The sequence below is a fragment of the Nomascus leucogenys genome, chromosome 12 (genome assembly GCF_006542625.1).
Source record: "Nomascus leucogenys isolate Asia chromosome 12, Asia_NLE_v1, whole genome shotgun sequence".
NCBI classification, from domain to species: Eukaryota; Metazoa; Chordata; class Mammalia; order Primates; family Hylobatidae; genus Nomascus; species Nomascus leucogenys.
In genome coordinates this window covers 31,839,085-31,858,614 of record NC_044392.1, presented here as the reverse complement: position 1 = coordinate 31,858,614, position 19,530 = coordinate 31,839,085, and the positions used below count along the sequence as shown (strand labels likewise).

The 19,530-nt window shown below is 36.7% G+C and overlaps 1 protein-coding gene across 3 annotated transcripts in view; it reads right to left on the bottom strand.

Annotated features, from left to right (window-relative positions):
- Positions 1–1,618: 1,618 nt before the first annotated feature.
- The window catches only part of KIFAP3 (kinesin associated protein 3), a 163,987-nt gene continuing 146,075 nt past the window's right edge, over positions 1,619–19,530 (bottom strand). For 2 of the 3 annotated variants that reach the window (XM_003258855.3, XM_003258856.3), the window contains exon 20: positions 1,619–2,066. In XM_003258855.3, coding sequence (XP_003258903.1) covers positions 1,961–2,066 — 106 coding nt within the window. In that variant the 3' untranslated portion in view covers positions 1,619–1,960. Of the gene's footprint in view, positions 2,067–6,070; positions 6,140–19,530 lie in introns of all 3 variants that reach the window. The other variant, XM_030823994.1, reaches the window with a different exon arrangement.

Here is a 19,530-nt window from a genome sequence, read left to right as displayed (position 1 = left end):
GCTGAGGTGGGAGGATCACTTGAGCCTGGGAGGCTGAGGCTGCAGTGAACGGTGACTGTGCCACTGCACTCCAGCCTGGGTGACAGAGCAAGACCTTGTCTTAAAACAAATCTTTTTTAAGATAGTCTTCCTTATTAATCTCTTTAGAAAAACATTCCTTCATAAATAATGCAATGGTAAACCAGTTCACGCCTGAGTGGAAAGATTACAATTTCTAAATTTGTTAAGTCCTGAACTAATGAAAAAAAAATTAGGGAGAGTGAGCATGTGCATGTAAAATTCAGTGAGCATAGCCCTGAGAATGTTATCAATTTTGGGGGGTGTTCTTCCTAATGCAGTTTATAACAACATGAGGGAAGTTAAAGCTATAGGATGTTTGCATCATTTTCCTGTTAATGTCACTTATGTGTATTTATACTTTGTACACATGACAAATAATAAAACAAGCTATTTAGTATTGAGATTGCTGAATAGGAAGCAAAGAGACAGGCTATGTCATTGACTAAGTCACTTCACCTCTCCTGGCCACAGTTTTTTTGACTGCAAAAATGAGAGTTGGACAGGGCTGCTTCTAAGGCCTTTTCCAGCTTTAATATTTCGTGGTTAAAATAGAAACTAAGACAAATAAATGTATGTTTTCAGAAAGATCAAAGGCATAAACATACCTCAGATTTACATCCCCTAAGGGGCATCATATACTTCCTTACACATAGCAGGTAGTCAGGAAAATATCTGTTGATTACATTTAAATTTTTTATGTGATTGGTTTCTTAAATAAGTAGATGGACTGAGTTATTTCAAAGGCCTTTTCCAAATGTTATCCTCTGCTTAAAATGTAATTTAAGCCAAATAAATAGTGTAGTTAGATCAATGAGATTTTAAATTCCAGAACAGAAGTCTTATCTTTGATCTATGTATTCCCTTTGAAGCTTCATATTTCCTTACATAGCAGGTGATCATGGAACTATCTCTGATTATAGTTATTATTATGGTTGTTTGCTCAGCTTTTCAAGTAGAATTGAACATTTTTTTAATATGAAAACACTGAACTATTTTCAAAACCCATTATGAATTATATAATGTCCCTCCATTTCTTGCTATCTAAATCTACATTATAAAAACAAGTGAACAATTGGGAACCGGGTACCCAAGTGAGTGAAATATTCTGTTCCTTAGTTTTCCTTAATGTGACTTTTAATTAGCTTTTCCATGCTTTAGATACTAAATTTATGAAGAAAAAAAGTTAAAAGCCAAATGCTAATCTTGTATCACTGCTTGTCTTGTATACTAGTTATCCTAGGATTTCTATATTACAACTAGGAAGATATGAATTAAAACCACCAAAGAGACTATAACCATAAATAACTTATGACATATGTTCCATTATTAATTAAAAACTCATAGTTAATAAACTTTGGGAAGGGAACTTTCAGGCACATGGCATGGAATATGAAGTTGATGTTCTTTTTATAAATTTTAAAGGTAGCATATATTGTACAAATTACTCAAGAGTTTACAAGCAGAAAAAAAGGAGAAAAAATAAAATTCATGTGCACCCTATAATAACATGTAATTCGTAATGAAATGTGTGAAATATAAACACATGACTTTCACTTACTCATTTTCACTTTATGCTTTTTAATTGAAATTAGTCACTTGACATACATAATGCAGTGTTTGTTTTCCAGTCTAGTAGCTTTTCAGCATTCAGTTTTGAGGCTCATGGGAAATGTTACTTAGCATCAAGATGTGGTTTGATGAGTGAACAATGTCAGTATCAATTGTAATTAACAGAAGACAGAAGAGGCTGGGGTTAATCTGCAGCTAACAACATATAAAAATAAAAACAAACACAGACCCACAATAACATCAACATGCATTATTAGGCAAAGATCCAAAATTAACCCAACCCACACAGATTTCTTCTAAGCTGAGATTACACATGGAAACAGATACTTTATCAAGATCCATAGCCATAGTAGTAAGGTTCATCAGGGCGGAATCCATATGCTGTGGCAGGGCGTCCAAGAATGCCAACTGGTTGGCCAAAGCCATCCATTCCAAGGCTAAAAAAGAGAAAAAAGAATGATAAGCTATGTTTTTCATCACACATGCACAATGCAGATTAAGAGGCCTACATTTTTACACCACCAAGATTCTCTTCCTAGCAGGGATAGTGGTTTAGGTGGATATCATTAACTTTTTTTTTAAGGTTAATAGAGCCATTAAAAGTGTATATAATAAAATACTTCTAACAATGTGTGTTAAAAGTATAGGAAACCTCTGTCAGTAGGTACTATTTGAAACAAAGTGGAAGAATCAAATCAGAAAAGTTTTATTTAATAAATTACTTATATATGGCTCTTAAGCAAAAATATGAAAAGATTTTACATGCTAGCAATGATCAGTAATATATTGCTAGGAAATGATAAAAAGAAAACTGTAGTAAAGTGAGTTTTGCTGTTTATAATGTCTTTTCATATGAAGATATAGGACTAATTCCACTTTTAGTAAAAACATGTGTTTGAGTTATATCAGTGAACTCTCATGCAGGGCCAAATCATACCATAAGCCTATGATTAAAAGAACAAGATAAGGAATTTGACAAAATGTGAAAATTAGTCAGATTTGATCTGTAAATCCTTCCTCTAATTCCTCAATGCAAACAATTACAAAACGTATCTATTTCTTTTGAGTGACAGCAAGACAATTACAAATTTTGGTTCAACTTATTCTATGGGAATAACAGAAACCCAAAGATAACCTTCAGAGTTGTAAAGATAGCTTGAAGTATGTTAAACTTTATGATTATTATTGTAAAAAAAATTACTTGTTGGTCTATTAATACATTATGTAGAGGAAAATCTGTTCTCCGAAGTCCTTTCTAAAGGTCAGGGAATTATCCAACACTTAGGAAAATGACAAAGTATTTATTTTGCCAGGCAGAACATGGTGGCCTTAACATGCTCATGCATAGCTCATGCAGTGAATGCTAGTGAGCTTGACTTCCAATCAGTGGAAACCATTTGTAATGCAGAAATGTAAGCTTTGGAAAAATAAAACATATTTAAATGATTTAAGATTTAAGTTTGCACTACATGAGGAGATGGAAAGATAATTTTCCCTCAATAGCAAAAGCTGAATCTGATGAAAAAATATATTCGCATAGGCACTAACTCCCTGTCACACTCAGAGTGAGATTAAGTTGACACACTTTAGAAGTAACTATTAAAATGTTTTAAATAAATGTGTGAATGTGTGTGTGTGCATGCGTGCTTGTGTGTATTAAGATGGAACTAAAGAGTAAATGTAAAGAGCCAAAATACATATAACACGTACTGGTCCAGTGACTCTACCCTTTGGGAGAATGGAAGTTCTGAAATACAAGTTTCAGGTTAGCATTTGTACTGAGTGATCCTGGACAAAATTTGTTGTTTTGGGCTCCTTCTACATAAAAACTCTGTCTACAGTTTCTCAAAGTTGGTTGAAATTTTTAAGTCTACCTTTTATTTTGAAATGGTAAAAATATAAGCACTTTTTCTAACTTTCATGTCATGGGAAGAGAGACTAAATTTTGTGATGAGGGAATCAAGAAGTAGCTTAAAAGATGCTTCAGAAATTAGTAGAGTCAGTGAACTAAGAGACACTGGTATCAGCTTAAAATTAGAGAAGTTATTGAAAACTTCTCTGCAAGCACTAAGGCTAACAAGTAATCATGTATCTAAAGAACTCTTAATTATATAACTGTTGATTACATAGCTTGGATTTCAACTTGTTCCTTCTTCATCTTTCTGCTTATTACCTGTCTTCAGCCAGTCCTTATCTTTTTTAGCAACTCCTCTGAGGCCAAATAGCAGGAGACTTAGGTTAAACTCAAGTTAATCTTATGCTTGTTTCTCAATCTAGGGGCTATGGCAAGATCTATTTCAGTAATATGAAAACAAGAGGCATATGTGGGACAGTGAGGAAACATGCAAAGGCACCTTCAGAGTATCTCACAGACAACTTGTTAGCAATATCACTGTAATTCTACCTAAAAGAAGATGGTCCTCAGAAGGGAGTTCGCCAGTTGTTGGCACAGAACAAGGAGCTTCTCAGCTACAATGCTGGTTGTAGCAACCTAAGCGACTGCATGGTGATCTGGTAAGCTGTAACCCCATAAGGAATATCTGGCCTTTTTGCAGTTTGGTCCTCAATCAGGAAGGGAATTTAACATTCTCAGAGTCTGAGGCCATTCTATGTTCAAGCTGCAAAATTCTCCCCCCACCTTTTTTTTTTTTATTTCTGTGACTAATAGGCAAACTATTGATCATTGTAATTTCCCATGTAATTTGCCAACAGGTTAAATAATAAACTTAGATATTACCTAATCCACCTGATGGTTATAACTTTCATTGTACATTAACGAATGGATTTTTTCTTTTTAAAGTATGTCACGCACATTGTTGATAAAAAGCTGCAGTCCCAAGTCAGTGAAAGACTGGCCCTTGAGCACTGATGAGTCTGAGTTTCTGAACCTGTAAATCTCTGGTCTTGAACAGTATGGTCTTTAGGTTACTATGGTAAAGATCTATTTATGCAGTCAACAGTTCACCCAGAGACATCTGTGTGTATTACAGTGTAGAGGACATCATTTAATTTTTTGAATTTCTATATACAAATATCATTTTGGGAAAAAGGAATAAAATTTGAAACCAAACTCTAAAATGATCTTTTCTGGAATTCTCCATTATGTATCACAGATGAACTTGCTGTTTAAAGCAAAAAATATTTAAAACATTTATGATCAGTTTGGAGAGTACTTCGACATAGGTCCTAGGTCCTTTTGTATTATGAAAAATCAACTATATCTACATACATTTTAGTTAAATTCACTGTGAAACATAATAGTTTGTTTCTTTAAACCCTCTCATTTGCTTCTTTCTAATATAGTGGGGGAAATCAGGCTTTCTAGGATGCTAAAACCTGGAGACATTCTTTTGGAACATGTAGACACTTTACTTTTTTCCTTAGGAAAAGGATATAGCCTTGCAATGCTGAGTTTAGTTCAAAACCCGGAGAGTTTTCCTTTAAACAGAAACAGACAGATTCTTCATGTAAGTTCTTGAAAGAGATAGAAACTATAAATATTAAAAAGGCAATGTTGCAGGAAAAATTGTGCTTTCCTGATCTGGAAAGACTTGACTTCACAGTGTGTATCACAGGAATTTGTATGCCCTCACGAGGGGCCCTGAGAAGCAAGGAAAAGTAAGCTGTGATATGCCACATCTGCTCTTGCCTTGTGTGGCCATTTTGCTTCAGATGATAGTTTGAATATGTGGCTATTTATAAGTATACTGGAATTTAATCCAATCTTGTAGGGTGCATGTCTCTGTATGTACATAGTTTCTTCTTGCTACTCCTAACCCACATAAAAAGTGGTGTATCCCTCTAGATTAGTATATGCAACTATTGTAGTACTTTTTCTTTACAGGATTACTTATTTAGTGTCATTTCACCTTTTTCCTTAGTGTTCAGATAACATATTTTGGACCTTTGAATCACCAAAATACAGTGTCTCTTCCTGAAAATACATAATTCTGGTCCAAAGAAAATGGTTATTGTTTATTGTGAAAAGATAACTAGGAATGATAAGGCCAAAAAGTCAACGTGCCATTAAGTTTTATCTCCTAAGAACAATTATTTCCGGGTACCTAGAAAGAAAAATGACAAATTCTTTAAAAGAGAAAAATTATATTTAAAACCCGACAACAAATAGAAAACCGTATCTAGAGTACGTTTTTTTAAATAAACAAATTTAGAAATCTAATTAGCATTCAGCAAGCAGAAGACTGAATTTTTGCTAATATTTGCAAGACTTCAAACACATTTGTAATAGCAATCATTAGAATTCTAAACTTGAGATGATTCAGAGCAGGAACAAAGAAATCTGGAAATGACAAGTGATGCTTCACATGCAGCACATTACAAGGGAATGGCAGCCAGTAAAGAATCCCAGGCACTCACAGGCTCTTATTAAATTTCTGGGCCAGAGTTGACATTCCTGTAGAAAGAGAAGAAAATCACCTACCTCTGGCTGTTTGTGAGGCTTAATTAGTGCGTATTTGTAAAGCACTTTGAAATCCTTGGATGAAAAGTGCTGCATAAGTGAAAAGTATCATTATTTTATTAAAATGAGATAAAAGCAACACAAGTCTTTTTCTTTTTTTAAATTCCTAGGTCAGCAATATCAATGTAGAGCAAGTAAGGAATTTATTAGCAAATGGCTACAAAAAGAATAAATGCAGGCCAAATTATTTTTTCATAGGCTCATGGAAGTCTTTGACTTGGGAACATTTTAAGAAATAATATCGGCTACACTTTTATTCACAACAGCCTTGACAGGGTCTATCCAGCTCTTGTCTGAACACCTCCAGAAGGAAGCGCTCACTACTTTGTCAAGGCAGTTCATTCCATTTATGGATACGTAAAACTGTTGGAAAGTTCTTTATTACACAGCTCGAAAATCCAGTTCAATTAGTCTTAGAATTACCCTCTGAAACCACACAAGGAGTCCAATTCTTCTTTGATATGACTGCTTCACAACCCTCGTTTACTCAAGCCTCATTACATGGTCTCGAATCTTTACCATCTCAGTTGCTCTCTAAAACCACTTCCATTTTCAACTGTTTGTCTTCAAATGAAGAAGCTAAAATTAACATGATACTTATAATGTGGTCTGAAACCAGTACAGAATAAAAGATCCTATATCTGACTTTATACTATTGTAGGCTAAAACTGTATTAATCTTAAACAAAAATGTTAAGAAGACATTATCACAAAGTTGCCTAATATTGACAGCTTATATTTGACTGTGTATATATGTGTGTGTATATATATATAACATTGAGTTGTATATCATTATATAATATTGAATTATAGTTATATGTAACATTGTTTTTTTATATATATATGTACAGTTGTGTGTGTACACATACACACACACATTCAAAATTTTACTTATAACTACCATGCTAAACTTCATCTTTTTAGTATGAGCCTGTCTTTAGGAATTCTATTCTTCCCAAGACAAAATCATTTATGACTACAGATTTATAAATAGGCAACAGTGATTTCTCTTAGCAAACCATTCTTTGTGATCCATCAGGTAATACTGAAGGCTGGGATTCTTTTGGAATTGTCAAGTGAAAGAATTTAACATGAGCTGTTATAGGAAGAAACTTTCCAGGATATTCTAAAACTGTATGAAATTACTTCTTCATAATTTTTTGGAATACTTCATTCTTTTTATCAATTTCTCTAATATATTGATTATAGAATCAAAATCAGTATATTTATCTTTCTAAGTAGATTGTTAATTGATCATCAGGGTAATTTCAGCTTAAGTATGATTTGTCATTGGAAATTTAGGTCTATTGTAATAGTGACTCTATATACCATTTGCCCATCCATCCACCTATCCAAATAGTAGAAACATTTATTGAGTTCCTACAATGTGATAAGTATAGTTTTTGAAGCCAAGGAAAAAACATGGTGCTGGGAAGGCAATAATAAATAAGACATAGTCCTTGGCTATAAGGATTGGAGGCACCTAACATGGAAGAAATATTCTGATAATAACCTGATGTCATACTACTGCAGCATACGTATAAATTGCTACAGAAGAAAAGAGGGGGCCAAATATTTAATATAAGAGTATATTAGAGACATGTACAAATTGCTACAGGAGAATCTTGGCAGCTAGAAAGTCTTCATACAAAACACTTCGATTTTAATGCATCTGTTACCTCCTGACATACTTTGTTACTGTATTTCTTTCCCATTAGAAAATAAACACCACGGAGGGCAAGGACTGTTTTGGCCATTGCTATATCCCTCGCCTCTAGTATTGTATCTGACATGGAGTGGGCATTCAAAAAATACATGAATTCATAAATGAATTAGTCTTAAAAGTCAAGTAAGATCTCACAGGCAAAGAGAGACAGAATTCCTGATGGTGGAGCAGCCTGAGCAACAGAGAGGAGTGGCTGATGAAGGGCAAATGGTTTGTTATGGTTAAAGTTTTAGATTTATGATATAAGCAAATGGCAGGAGATAAGGCTAGAAAGGGAGGTTAGGACTAGATATTGAAGCTTTTCATAAACCCTGCTAAGAACTGGTGGCTACTGGAGAGTTGTCAATGGTTGCTAAGAAAGAGAATGACCAAATTCTATGTTTTAGAAAGATAATTGTAGTAGGAAAGGGGGTTGAGACGCAAAATCATGAACACTGAAGAACCTATTACAGCTGTCCAAATGTGAAGTAATGAGAACCTACGGAGGGGTACTGGCAGAAATAACAAAGATCAAATATGCTACAATTCACAACAATGTTATCTTTTCTCTTTTTTTTTTCTTTGAGATGGAGTCTTGCTCTGTTGCCCAGGCTGGAGTGCAGTGGCATGATCTTGGCTCACTGCAACCTCTGTCACCCAGGTTCCAAGCAATTCTCCTGCCTTAGCCTCCCAATTAGCTGGGATTACAGGTGTGTGCCACCACACCCAGCTAATTTTTGTGTTTTTAGTAGAGACTGGGTTTCAGCATCTTGGCCAGGCTGGTCTTGAACTCCTGACCTCGTGATCCACCCGTTCTGGCCTCCCAAAGTGCTGGGATTAAAGGCGTGAGCCACTGTTCCTGGACCATATTTTCTCTTTTAAAATAGTTTTTTTAGGCCAGGTGCTGTTGCTTATGCCTAAAATCCCAGCACTTTGGGAGGCTGAGGTAGGCGGGTTGCCTGAGCCCAGGAGTTCAAGACATGGCAAAACCTCATTTCTACAAAAATACAGAAAATTATCCAGGCATGGTGGTGCACACCCGTGGTCCCAGCTACTCATGGGTTTGAAGCAGGAGGATCACTTGAGCCCAGGAGGTTGAGGCTGCAGTGAGCCATGACCACCACTGCACTCCAGCCTGGGCAACGGAGTGAGTGAGACCCTGTCTCAAGAAAAAAAAAAAAAAAAAAAAAAAAAAAAAAAGTTATACCTTTACATATTGGGGACTGAGACTAAAGGAGAAGAATTTCAAAACTGGCTGGAAATTTTAAAGATTATATTTCATTGGAATGGAGCAAATTTTGCCCCCTTAGTATGGGAATATGCTTCATCAAATAACTGAGATGCTGTGGTATTCCATGGAGATGAAATTAGACTGCAGAAGAAGCTTGCCCCTATCTTCTACAGGGCTGAACTACTCTGGGAAAAGAGAATATTTTCTCCTTGAAATTCTTGCAATAAGAAGAGATGTGCTTTTCTTGAACGAAATAACAAGTATAAAACAATACCTAACACTAGTAAAATGATGTATTACTACATCGAGATCTAAATGTTTGTCACTTATAGACCAACCACTAGATGGAGAGCTTGTCTTACCACTGAGTATCAGGTACTTTTACAAAATTTCAAAGCAAGGATTATTAAATTTAAACTTCTCAGCACATTTCACATTCATAGAATGTGGCATCCATTGCTTTTGCAGATAATTAATGTCCAGTTTTATGATTATCAAATAATTTACAGCTAAATAGAAATACCTATCAGTTATATGCCAAAAAAGTTTTGTGAATGTTGGGTGCCTAAGAAAATAGGTTATAAGAAAAGATGCTAATTGTCTTGAACACTGAAAAATGTAACATGCATGCATGTTAAAGTACTATTACTATAACATAGCTTCTAAAATTTTTCATTGAACCGATATTAATGGCATCTTGTTTCTAGAAATCTATATGTAATAAATATATATTTTAAGTTGCTCAAAGGTATTACTCATTTCTTTGAACTTGAACTTTTGTATTGTTGAGAAAATAAAATCCAAGAGCATGGTTAAGCAGTCTTCTAATGAGTTTCACAAGCATATATCAAGTTTAGTCATCATTTTCCATTTAGTTTTATTCTTAATCTTTTATGTGCATAATTTTAAATTTTTCTTTTATTATAATAAAACTAAATGGTTACAGCATCTTAAAGAATCTTATTCTTAATGAATTCAAACTAGTATTTTTTTTCAAAAATCAAGGGCAAATTATATGAGTAGTGGGAGGCTGTATTTAAAATACTCATCTGGAGTTTATTAAAAACATTTTTTGAAGGACATCTGTCAGTTCTAAGGGTGAAAAACAACACCTTGGGGAAAAATCCTTTCAATTTAGTTACTACACTGAGATACTTCAGATAAATACTAATTTGTACTAATGATGAAGGGAACATGTGTAAAATAGTTACACTGATTTATTCTAAATGGTAAAGAAATTCCATTTCATTGGCTCTCCTCTAATTTCATTCAAGTTATACTTTTCTTATACATCTCAATCTGTTGATTAACCTGCCTCCTGAGTAATATTTTAGTGATTATATTTTAATGTGGAGATGTTATACTTGGTACTTTTTGATACTATATCATTGCATTAAGTTTTCTATTCCTTTTTATTAATTTACTTTTTTATTACATTTTATATAGTCTCATTGAGATTTTTCTATTAACTCTAATTCTTGGACATCCTAACACTCTTGCTGTTAGAGCGCTTGTCTTGTACTGTCATGTACTTTACAAAGGTTTAAAACAAGGCTTATCAAATTTAGACTCCATGGCATATTGAACATTGATAAAATGGGATTTCCATTACATTCTGATGATTCTCTTTCATGATGGTCCTTTTTATGTTTTCATTGAGATGGCTGTCCTGAAACAGTCTAAATGGCAATTTCTTGACTAAGGTTCCCTGAATTAAGTATGCGGTGTAAATTCTGAACCCACTCATGTGCATAAAACAAGCTTGTGACTTCTCTTTCACATGGGTGACTATCTTCACCTACCTAGGGTCTTTGAGCAAAGACAGGTTTTGGCCACTTCTCTGCGCTGGTTAATTAACATCATTTAGTCCTCTTTTCAACTGATGAGAAAAAAATTGAAATTCCAGGCTTTGTTTAGAGAATTCAGTTCCACCTTCCTTTACCAAATAACCCGTACCTAGCTCAGTATTCCAGTGGGTGTTTTTTTGTCATTAGGGTATTCCCTTTCTTACAAACTTGGTCATATAAATTTCTGTTACACTTTTGTCCACCATTTACACATTATCTGCATAGGAGTGGTCCCTTCCAAATTAGCTCAGTCTACCATCTTGCTGGAAGTCCTTTTCATTTTATTATTACTATTTTTTTTTTTTTGAGGTGGAGTTTCACTCTTCTTGCCCAGGCTGGAGTGCAACGGTGCAATCCTGGCTCACTGCAACCTCCACCTCCTGGGTTCAAGTGATTCTCCTGCGTTAGCCTCCCAAGTAGCTGGGATTACAGGCCCGTGCCATAATGCCCGGCTAATTTTTGTATTTTTAGTAGAGATGGCGTTTTGCCATGTTGGCCAGGCTAGTCTCGAACTCCTGAACTCAGGTGATCCACCTGCCTCAGCCTCCCAAAATGCTGAGATTACAGGCATGAGCCACCGTGTCTGACGCATTTTATTATTATTTATCTGCATATTCAAGGAAAAAAATATAAATTTTAGATTCCTCTGGCTCACAACAGGCTTTCTTGAAGAGAAAAATGACTTGCAAGAAATAACTTGAGCCATTAAAAGATACTTTATTTTTCCTTATTTGTAGTTATTAACAGAAAAAATGCTCTAATAGGTACCTAATGGAAGTTGTCAGATGTGATTATCAAGTTGAAGTGAATATTTACTCAAACCTATAATGGTCTCAGGCTTTTTCTGGCAATATTTTAATGAAGGTATGCCATCTAGTCATCTTTAACTTACATTTCTTCCATTAAGTACAAGGACTTCTTGAAATTGGCAGTTCTATACTATCAAGCAATGCTTCATTTCATACCACCAAATGTTAAGGGAACTTGCTGAGTAGCTTAAATAACCCCTAGGTCAATAAACTGAGTCATTAGCACCTCCTTTAAATAATTGTTTGTCTGTTACTGGTTCAACATTTATATAATCTGTCATAATACCTTGGTTTTTTAAGGTACAAAAATTACTGCTATAGGCTTAAACTAGAGAATATCATGTAAGTAGCAATGTTTTTTCAGTGATAGTTTAACTATACTGTCTGGTAGTGAGTGAGTTAAAGCCTGAACACCACAACTAATTACTATGTAATGCTAACCTTAGTTGCTGGTTCATTTTGAGACTCTTTAAAATATGAACTGTGTATTTTACCCCTATGCACTCTCTTAATGATTTGTTTTTTTAGACTGAAATCACTTCCAGCCATCAGTTATACTTTTGGTCTCTACATATGCACTTCTCCAAGCACAAATATTTCTTTTTCCTATTGGTCTGCCAGCCCTGTCAGAGCAAATTTCACTTTAAACTAAATGCTATGATACTTAAAACCTCTTGGATTACTCAGGCTGCTAGTGTGATCTGTAACCTTCCAAGAATGACAGCTGAACTTTCCAATTTGCTTATAGTGTTTGGGGAACTAGAAAGCACATGCCAAAAGGAAAATGTTTTTGATGTTGAACAGAGAGGAAAGTTCTTGTTGGAGGTGGGGGCAAGAGACTATTAAGTACTGAAAAATACTAATAAGAAATGAAAAGAAACTAAACATGCTGTAAAGTCTAAGACCTCAAACATAATTCAAAAGTTAATACTAGTACTAAAAACTCTGGCTAAACTGGTTAAAATATGAAAAATAACCTTTAGTTACTGTAGTTTAAGCACCAACCAGAATCTTAAAGTGATAATGCACTATTGAAATGAACAAATTCAAAAAATGGAATATAAAATTGGGCTATATCAAAAATATAATATAAAATTGGGCTATACAAAATGGGCTATATCAACTCCCCATCTTTCTTTATAAAACAGACAAGTTTGACATATGAACAAAAATCAAAGAGTTAATACAGCTATCTAACATGCATGCTATCCCCATGGACATAATACTAGTCTCTGTTATATGAACAAAAAACACTACTGACATAACACCAGGCTTTTTATTTTTTTTAAATTAATGTTACTTTTTTTTGTTAAAACTCATGTCTCCAAAATCCTTAAACAAATCATTCAGTTTGGGAACATTTTGGAATAGTTTAGAAACTTTTCACTTTAAGGAAGCAGACAAATGTTCGTCTTAAAAAAATCCTGAAAATCTTATCAAATGTAAGATGCTTAATATAAAATCTCCTATTTATTTCATAATCCACTTATTCATTTGTGTCAATGTTTTTTAGTCTAAAATAATAGTCAAATTACATTTGGATGATAAAAATCAAGCAATGACTGATAAAGATGTTTCTGGAAAGCTAAATCAAACTAACCTTTTTGCAAAATTGAGGGCAAACATATAGATAATAGAAACTATATTTAAACACATTAAAAGTGCATCTTTTTAAACAGCTAAGCATAACTTAAAAAATTTGATTCTAAACTTATAAATGCAAATATACACACAAACAAAGGCATTTCCTTGCTTTATATGGATATTTCAAAAGATTTATATTGGGCAGTATTATTTGAGGTTTTGCAGCCATTAGTTCAGTAATTTCAGTAATAAATACAGGTCGGAAAAATATTTCACAGTTATTTAATGTCCTCTAGAACATTTAGGATCTCAGAATACTGTATAATATACCAGAAATACATTAGAAGAACAGGAATTAAAGTAAATCTCTACCATTATAAGCTTTCTTGGTCCTTAAGACTATATTTAACTGTTACATTATGGGTTTCTTTTTTAAAAAAGGTAAATTCATTTCATCATTGAAATTCCAGGCTTTATTTAGAGAATTCGGTTCCATCTTCCTTTACCAAATAACCTGTACCTAGTTCAGTATTCCAGTGGGTGTTTTTCTGTCATTGGGGTATTCCCTATCTTTCTTATGAACTTGGTCATATAAATTTCTGTTACATTTTTGTCCACCATTTACACATTATCTGCATAGGAGTGGTCCCTTCCAAATTACTCAGTCTACCATCTTGCTGGAAGTCCCTTTCATTTTATTATTACTATTTTTTTTTTTTTGAGGTGGTGGCTCACGCCTGTGGTCCCAGCACTCTGGGAGGCCGAGGCAGGTTGATCACTTGAGGCTAGGAGTTCGACACCAGCTCAGGTATAAGACTATAGATTATAAGATTACATGTCTTCTGATGATGAAGCATGGTATTTCTATATCATCTTCAAAGAATAGGGCTAAGCATCCTTTGGTCACACTTTGCATTGATATAAACAAATTCAGTGTAGACTGGAATGTAGAAATATATGGCAATTGTTTATCTGACTTGTAAGAGTCATATTTTAAGTTAAAATTATTCTTAAATCAGCCTAAGGAAACACTATCCTTTTTCTTCTTTGTCACTCATGTACATGAGAATTTCCCCTCTTAATTTAAGGACTAGCAATTAAGTTTATGAAATTCACCCAAACTAACTTAAGTACAAACTACGAACTTATCAATAACTCCTAAATTTTCTTAAAGTTAGTAGGGTGCAATTACTTCAAAACCAGAATATCTGAATGGGATTTGTGTCTCTACTGATGTAACTTGTTTCAGTCTATATCTGTAACTAACTTTGACATGACTTCTCTCTTTGTAAAATAAGAATAATGGCTATATCTTTTAATATCTCTATGCCTTGAGATTATTGTATTTCCAAGAAAAGTACCCACATATAGTATGTATTTGGTGGTGTTATTGTTGTGACATATGAAAATGATGAATACTTCCCTAGAAATGCTTAGGAAATTCTGGCTTCTGCCTAACGATCTAGACAGTTAAGGGATACTCTATCATACTTGGCATGCTTCATACACATGCTTTCTGTTTGCCTTCATAGGGCTCCTACATAATTCATAGAGATTTATGCCTCCACATAGGCATACTAATTGTTGTTGCACTAAAATAATGCCGTGGCCAATCGTTCTTTCCTTTTACTGTAGTGAGACTGGACTGTTTGTATAAATGAGGTTATTCAATCAAAACCCTTTAGATTCTATGTCATGATTGATGAAAATAACAACACCTTAGGCCGGGCGCGGTGGCTCACGCTTGTAATCCCAGCACTTTGGGAGGCTGAAGCGGGCGGATCACGAGGTCAGGAGATCGAGACCACGGTGAAACCCTGTCCCTACTAAAAAAAATACAAAAAATTAGCTGGGCGTGGTGGCGGGCGCCCGTAGTCCCAGCTACTCGGAAAGGCTGAGGCAGGAGAATGGCGTGAACCTGGGAGGCGGAGCTTGCAGTGAGCGGAGATCTGCGCCACCGCACTCCAGCCTGGGCAACAGAGCGAGACTCCGTCTCAAAAAAAAAAAAAAGAAAATAACAACACCTTTAGGGATGAAACTTACTGAAAGATTCTAGTTACATGCTTTTTCATCTTATTTTATACTCAGTGAGTTTATTTTGAAAGTAGTAAGTCAAGGGTAAGGTTTTTAGTTATCTCATGCAAATCATCATGTCCCACATTGTATGCATTCCTATACTCAGGTTTACTGCCAGTGTTGGCTTCTCTTAGAAAAGTGCACACAGGTTATGAAAACGTTTAGGGTGGAGTATTTTCATTTTGCGATGTGTGTTGTCTTTGGGCTTGTGCCAACCTGACAATCTGGCACTTAGAAGCAAAGCTCGGCAACTATGAGAATTCTTTAGGGAGATGGAATGCATCACACATTTTTGAGATTATCTGGGTTTTAGACAGTATTCTGAATGAGCATGTAGGTATACCTATATTAGTTATTTCAAGTATGCAGGAAAAGGGACAAATTGATTCAATTTAAAATAACTACGGTATCTACTTGCTGATGGCAAACAGTATCTCCCTTCCCCAGAGTTTGTTGGGGGATAAGGTAACATGCAACGGTATAAAATTGTAATAGTTTCTTTTTCCCCATAGTGTATAAAAAGAATGAGGTAAATTACAATAGCCTAATATTTATGAAGGCTTTGAAAACATTTTAAAAAATACTTTACTTTAAAAAATATTTGAATGCTTTTTAAAAATACTTTTTTGAGATTTTTAAGAACTCTTAAAATGCTTTTTAAAAATACTTAATGCATTTTACAATGTTTTTTAAACATATTTTTTGACTTTTAAGAGCTCTGCGCCTGCCTGCCTCCTCCCTCCCTCCCTCCCTCCCTCCCTCCCTCCCTCCCTCCCTTCCCTTCCTTCCTTCCTTCCTCCTTCCTTCCTTCCTTCCTTCCCTGTGTCTCTTTCTTTTTCTTTCTTTTCTTCCCTCTCTTGCCCAGGCTGGAGTGTACTCGGCTCGCTGCAGACTCCCTGCCTCCGGCTCCCGTGATTCTCCTGCCTCGGCCTGCAGCCTGCCTGGGATTGCAGGCGCGCGCCAACACCCCTCCCTGGTTTTTCTCCTTTGGCTGGAGGCGCGGTTTCGCCATGTTGGCCAGGCTGGTTTCCACCTCCTGACCTTGAGTGGTCTGCCCGCCTCGGCCTCCCTCCCGAGGTGCTGGGACTGCAGACGGGGTCTCGTTCACTCAGTGCTCAGTGTTGCCTGGGCTGGAGTGCGGTGGCGTGGTCTTGGCTTGCTGCAGCCTCCGCCTCCCAGCCGCCTGCCTTGGCCTCCCAGGGTGCTGGGATTGCAGCCTCTGCCTGGCCGCCCATCGTCTGGGAGGTGAGGAGCGCCTCTGCCTGGCCGCCCATCGTCTGGGAGGTGAGGAGCGCCTCTGCCCCGCCGCCACTCCGTCTAGGAAGTGAGGAGCGTCTCTGCCTGGCCGCCCATCGTCTGGGATGTGGGAAGCCCCTCTGCCTGGCCGCCGCCCCGTGTGGGAGGTGAGGAGCGCCTCTGCCCGGCCGCCCCGTCTGGGAAGAGGTGAGGAGCGCCTCTGCCCGGCCGCCCCGTCTGGGAAGTGAGGAGCGTCTCTGCCCGGCTGCCCATTGTCTGGGAAGTGAGGAGCGCCTCTGCCGGCCCGGGGGGGGGCCTGCCGCCGTCTGGGAAGTGAGGAGCGCCTCTGCCCGGCCGCCCGTCTGGGAAGAGGTGAGGAGCGCCTCTGCCGGCCGCCCCGTCTGGGAAGTGAGGAGCGTCTCTGCCCGGCTGCCCATTGTCTGGGAAGTGAGGAGCGCCTCTGCCCAGCGGCCCCGTCTGGGAAGTGAGGAGGGCCTCTGCCCTGCCGCCCCGTCTGGGAAGAAGTGAGGAGCACCTCTGCCCGGCCACCCCGTCTGGGAAGAAGTGAGGAGCGCCTCTGCCCGGCTGCCCCGTCTGGGAAGAAGTGAGGAGCATCTCTGCCCGGCCGCCCCGTCTGGGAAGTGAGGAGCACCTCTGCCCGGCCGCCCCGTCTGGGAAGAAGTGAGGAGCGTCTCTGCCCGGCCGCCCTATCTGGGAAGTGAGGAGCGCCTCTGCCCGGCCGCCCAGCCTGGGAAGTGAGGAGCGCCTCTGCCCGGCCGCCCCGTCTGGGAGGTCTACCACGGAAGCCAGACGCAATGTGGGGGCTGGACGTGGTGGCTCACGCCTGTGGTCCCAGCACTCTGGGAGGCCGAGGCGGGTTGATCACTTGAGGCTAGGAGTTCGACACCAGCCTGGCCAACATGGCGAAACATATGAAAAATATAACAGACAAACCAACCAACCAACCCAGTGACAACAAAACAGGTCTACCCTGGAGTCATACTCTAATTTTTTCTATTTTCCTCCCTTTCTGATCCTTTATCCCACTTTCATTTTCTTCCTCTTCCTTCTCCTTCTTCTTTGTCAAATAGAGGATTGAGTTATTATCATTGATCCATACAAAGTCCCTCTCTCATTTATTTTCTTTAATTCCCACCCCCCATTTCTATTCCCCGTCTTCCCATGTGCAACCTTCCTAATATGTTTGATATGCATCTTTTTGTTTGTATGTATCTTTAGAAAATGTTTATTGTTTTGTGTGCCAAAAAAATTAAAAAAAAAAGAGCTCTTGCATATTTATCACCTCAAAAAATATCTCAGCATGAAGTTTGGGCACATATATCAATATAGCTTTATAGGGTTTTTTTGTATAAATGTGAAAAGATGTAAATTTTAAGCTACAGTTGCATTTGAAAAATTTACTTGCCTAATTATGTTCATAGAAGCCTCCTCCCATCCTTTCATATTTGAGGGGCTCTAAATTAGCCACTGATACTGTCTACACAAATCTGGATTCCTTTTTAAGATCGCTTTGCCTTTTAATTTCTGACAGGCCAGTAGGAAGGTGCTTTGTTTTTGGCTGGAAAACCCTGAAAAAGCGGGGTGTATCAACTTTAGATATAGTTTCTTCTAAAGCTAAACAAAGAAAACAGGCTTAAAATATATAAGATACATTATGTTTCATAAAATATAATGTTGACTTATGTTCATAAAAAGGAAATATATTCAGGAAATTATGTTCCTGTTTAAGTGTATTCAAAAGACTATTTAAAATCTTTAGCTTATTCAAAGGGCGCAAGACAGCATTTGTTAATTGTGCCTTTCTACTCTAAAATGAGACCATAGAAATATGTAGCTTTTACTTAAGAATCAAGATGAATACACACAGATTTTACATATACCCATAATTAACTTTAATATTAGAAAAATGATCATAAAATTACTAATAATTATGTTTAAATACAAAACAAAGCAGTAGTTGAAAATAAATTATATGACAGAGTCCCACACTTGTCTCTTTGGAGCAGGTCTGAGTTCTAATTTATGGAGGAACGGAGCAGTTAGATTACCAAGTAATTTGGGCTAATACTGGAAGACTGCGTGTTAGCCTAAAATTCCTACAGGTGAATTCTGTAAGATTATAGTTCATAATTAATCCTTTAACTCCAGACATCGCCTCCATTTTCAAATGACCACTTTTTTAAAATTAGAAAACCTGATGCATTTTAACAAATCCTTTATAATTTAAAACTCTTCCAATGAAAAGTGTTAAAAATTCATCAATAGCTACGATGTCAGTGTTAAAAGAAGTTCAAAGCCTAAAATGTTTTGTCTCTTGTTCCCTTCGGAGTATCTATCTATGTAAAATGAAAAGTCAGTTTTAACTCAGTAAAACTTTCACCCATGAGATGGGAGTCATAGAAAATCAACATTTATATCAAGCTCCTTGATAAAATGGTTCTCCCCAAACCTGTAATTATTCAAATTACATTTTTTAGGACTCTGATGTGTTTCTAAAGAGGTAATATCTCTATTACAAAGACACAAAAAGCTGCTGTTTCGACTAATCCTTCCAAACTACTTATTGTTTTAAAGAAGTAATTAAACACTAGTGAATTATCAGACCATCAAGGTACGATGTTTTATGAAACAGCATATATAATTTAAAAAGTTGTATTTCAAAAATAATGTGGTTCTTTGTCAAATATTGTACTGCTTAGCTTAGAATGCTATAAAATCTGAACCTATTTACTTTTTTTTCTAAGAAAATTCACATTCTCTAGATTTTGTGTGTGTGTATAAGAAGATACTAAAGGTCTGTGTTTTTGTACCAGAAGTTAATGAATGACACACTCCACATAGCATGCTCTTTACAAAAAATGAGGGGGAGTATTATTTAAGATAATGTGGCATTCTTTTCTAAATACCATTAAT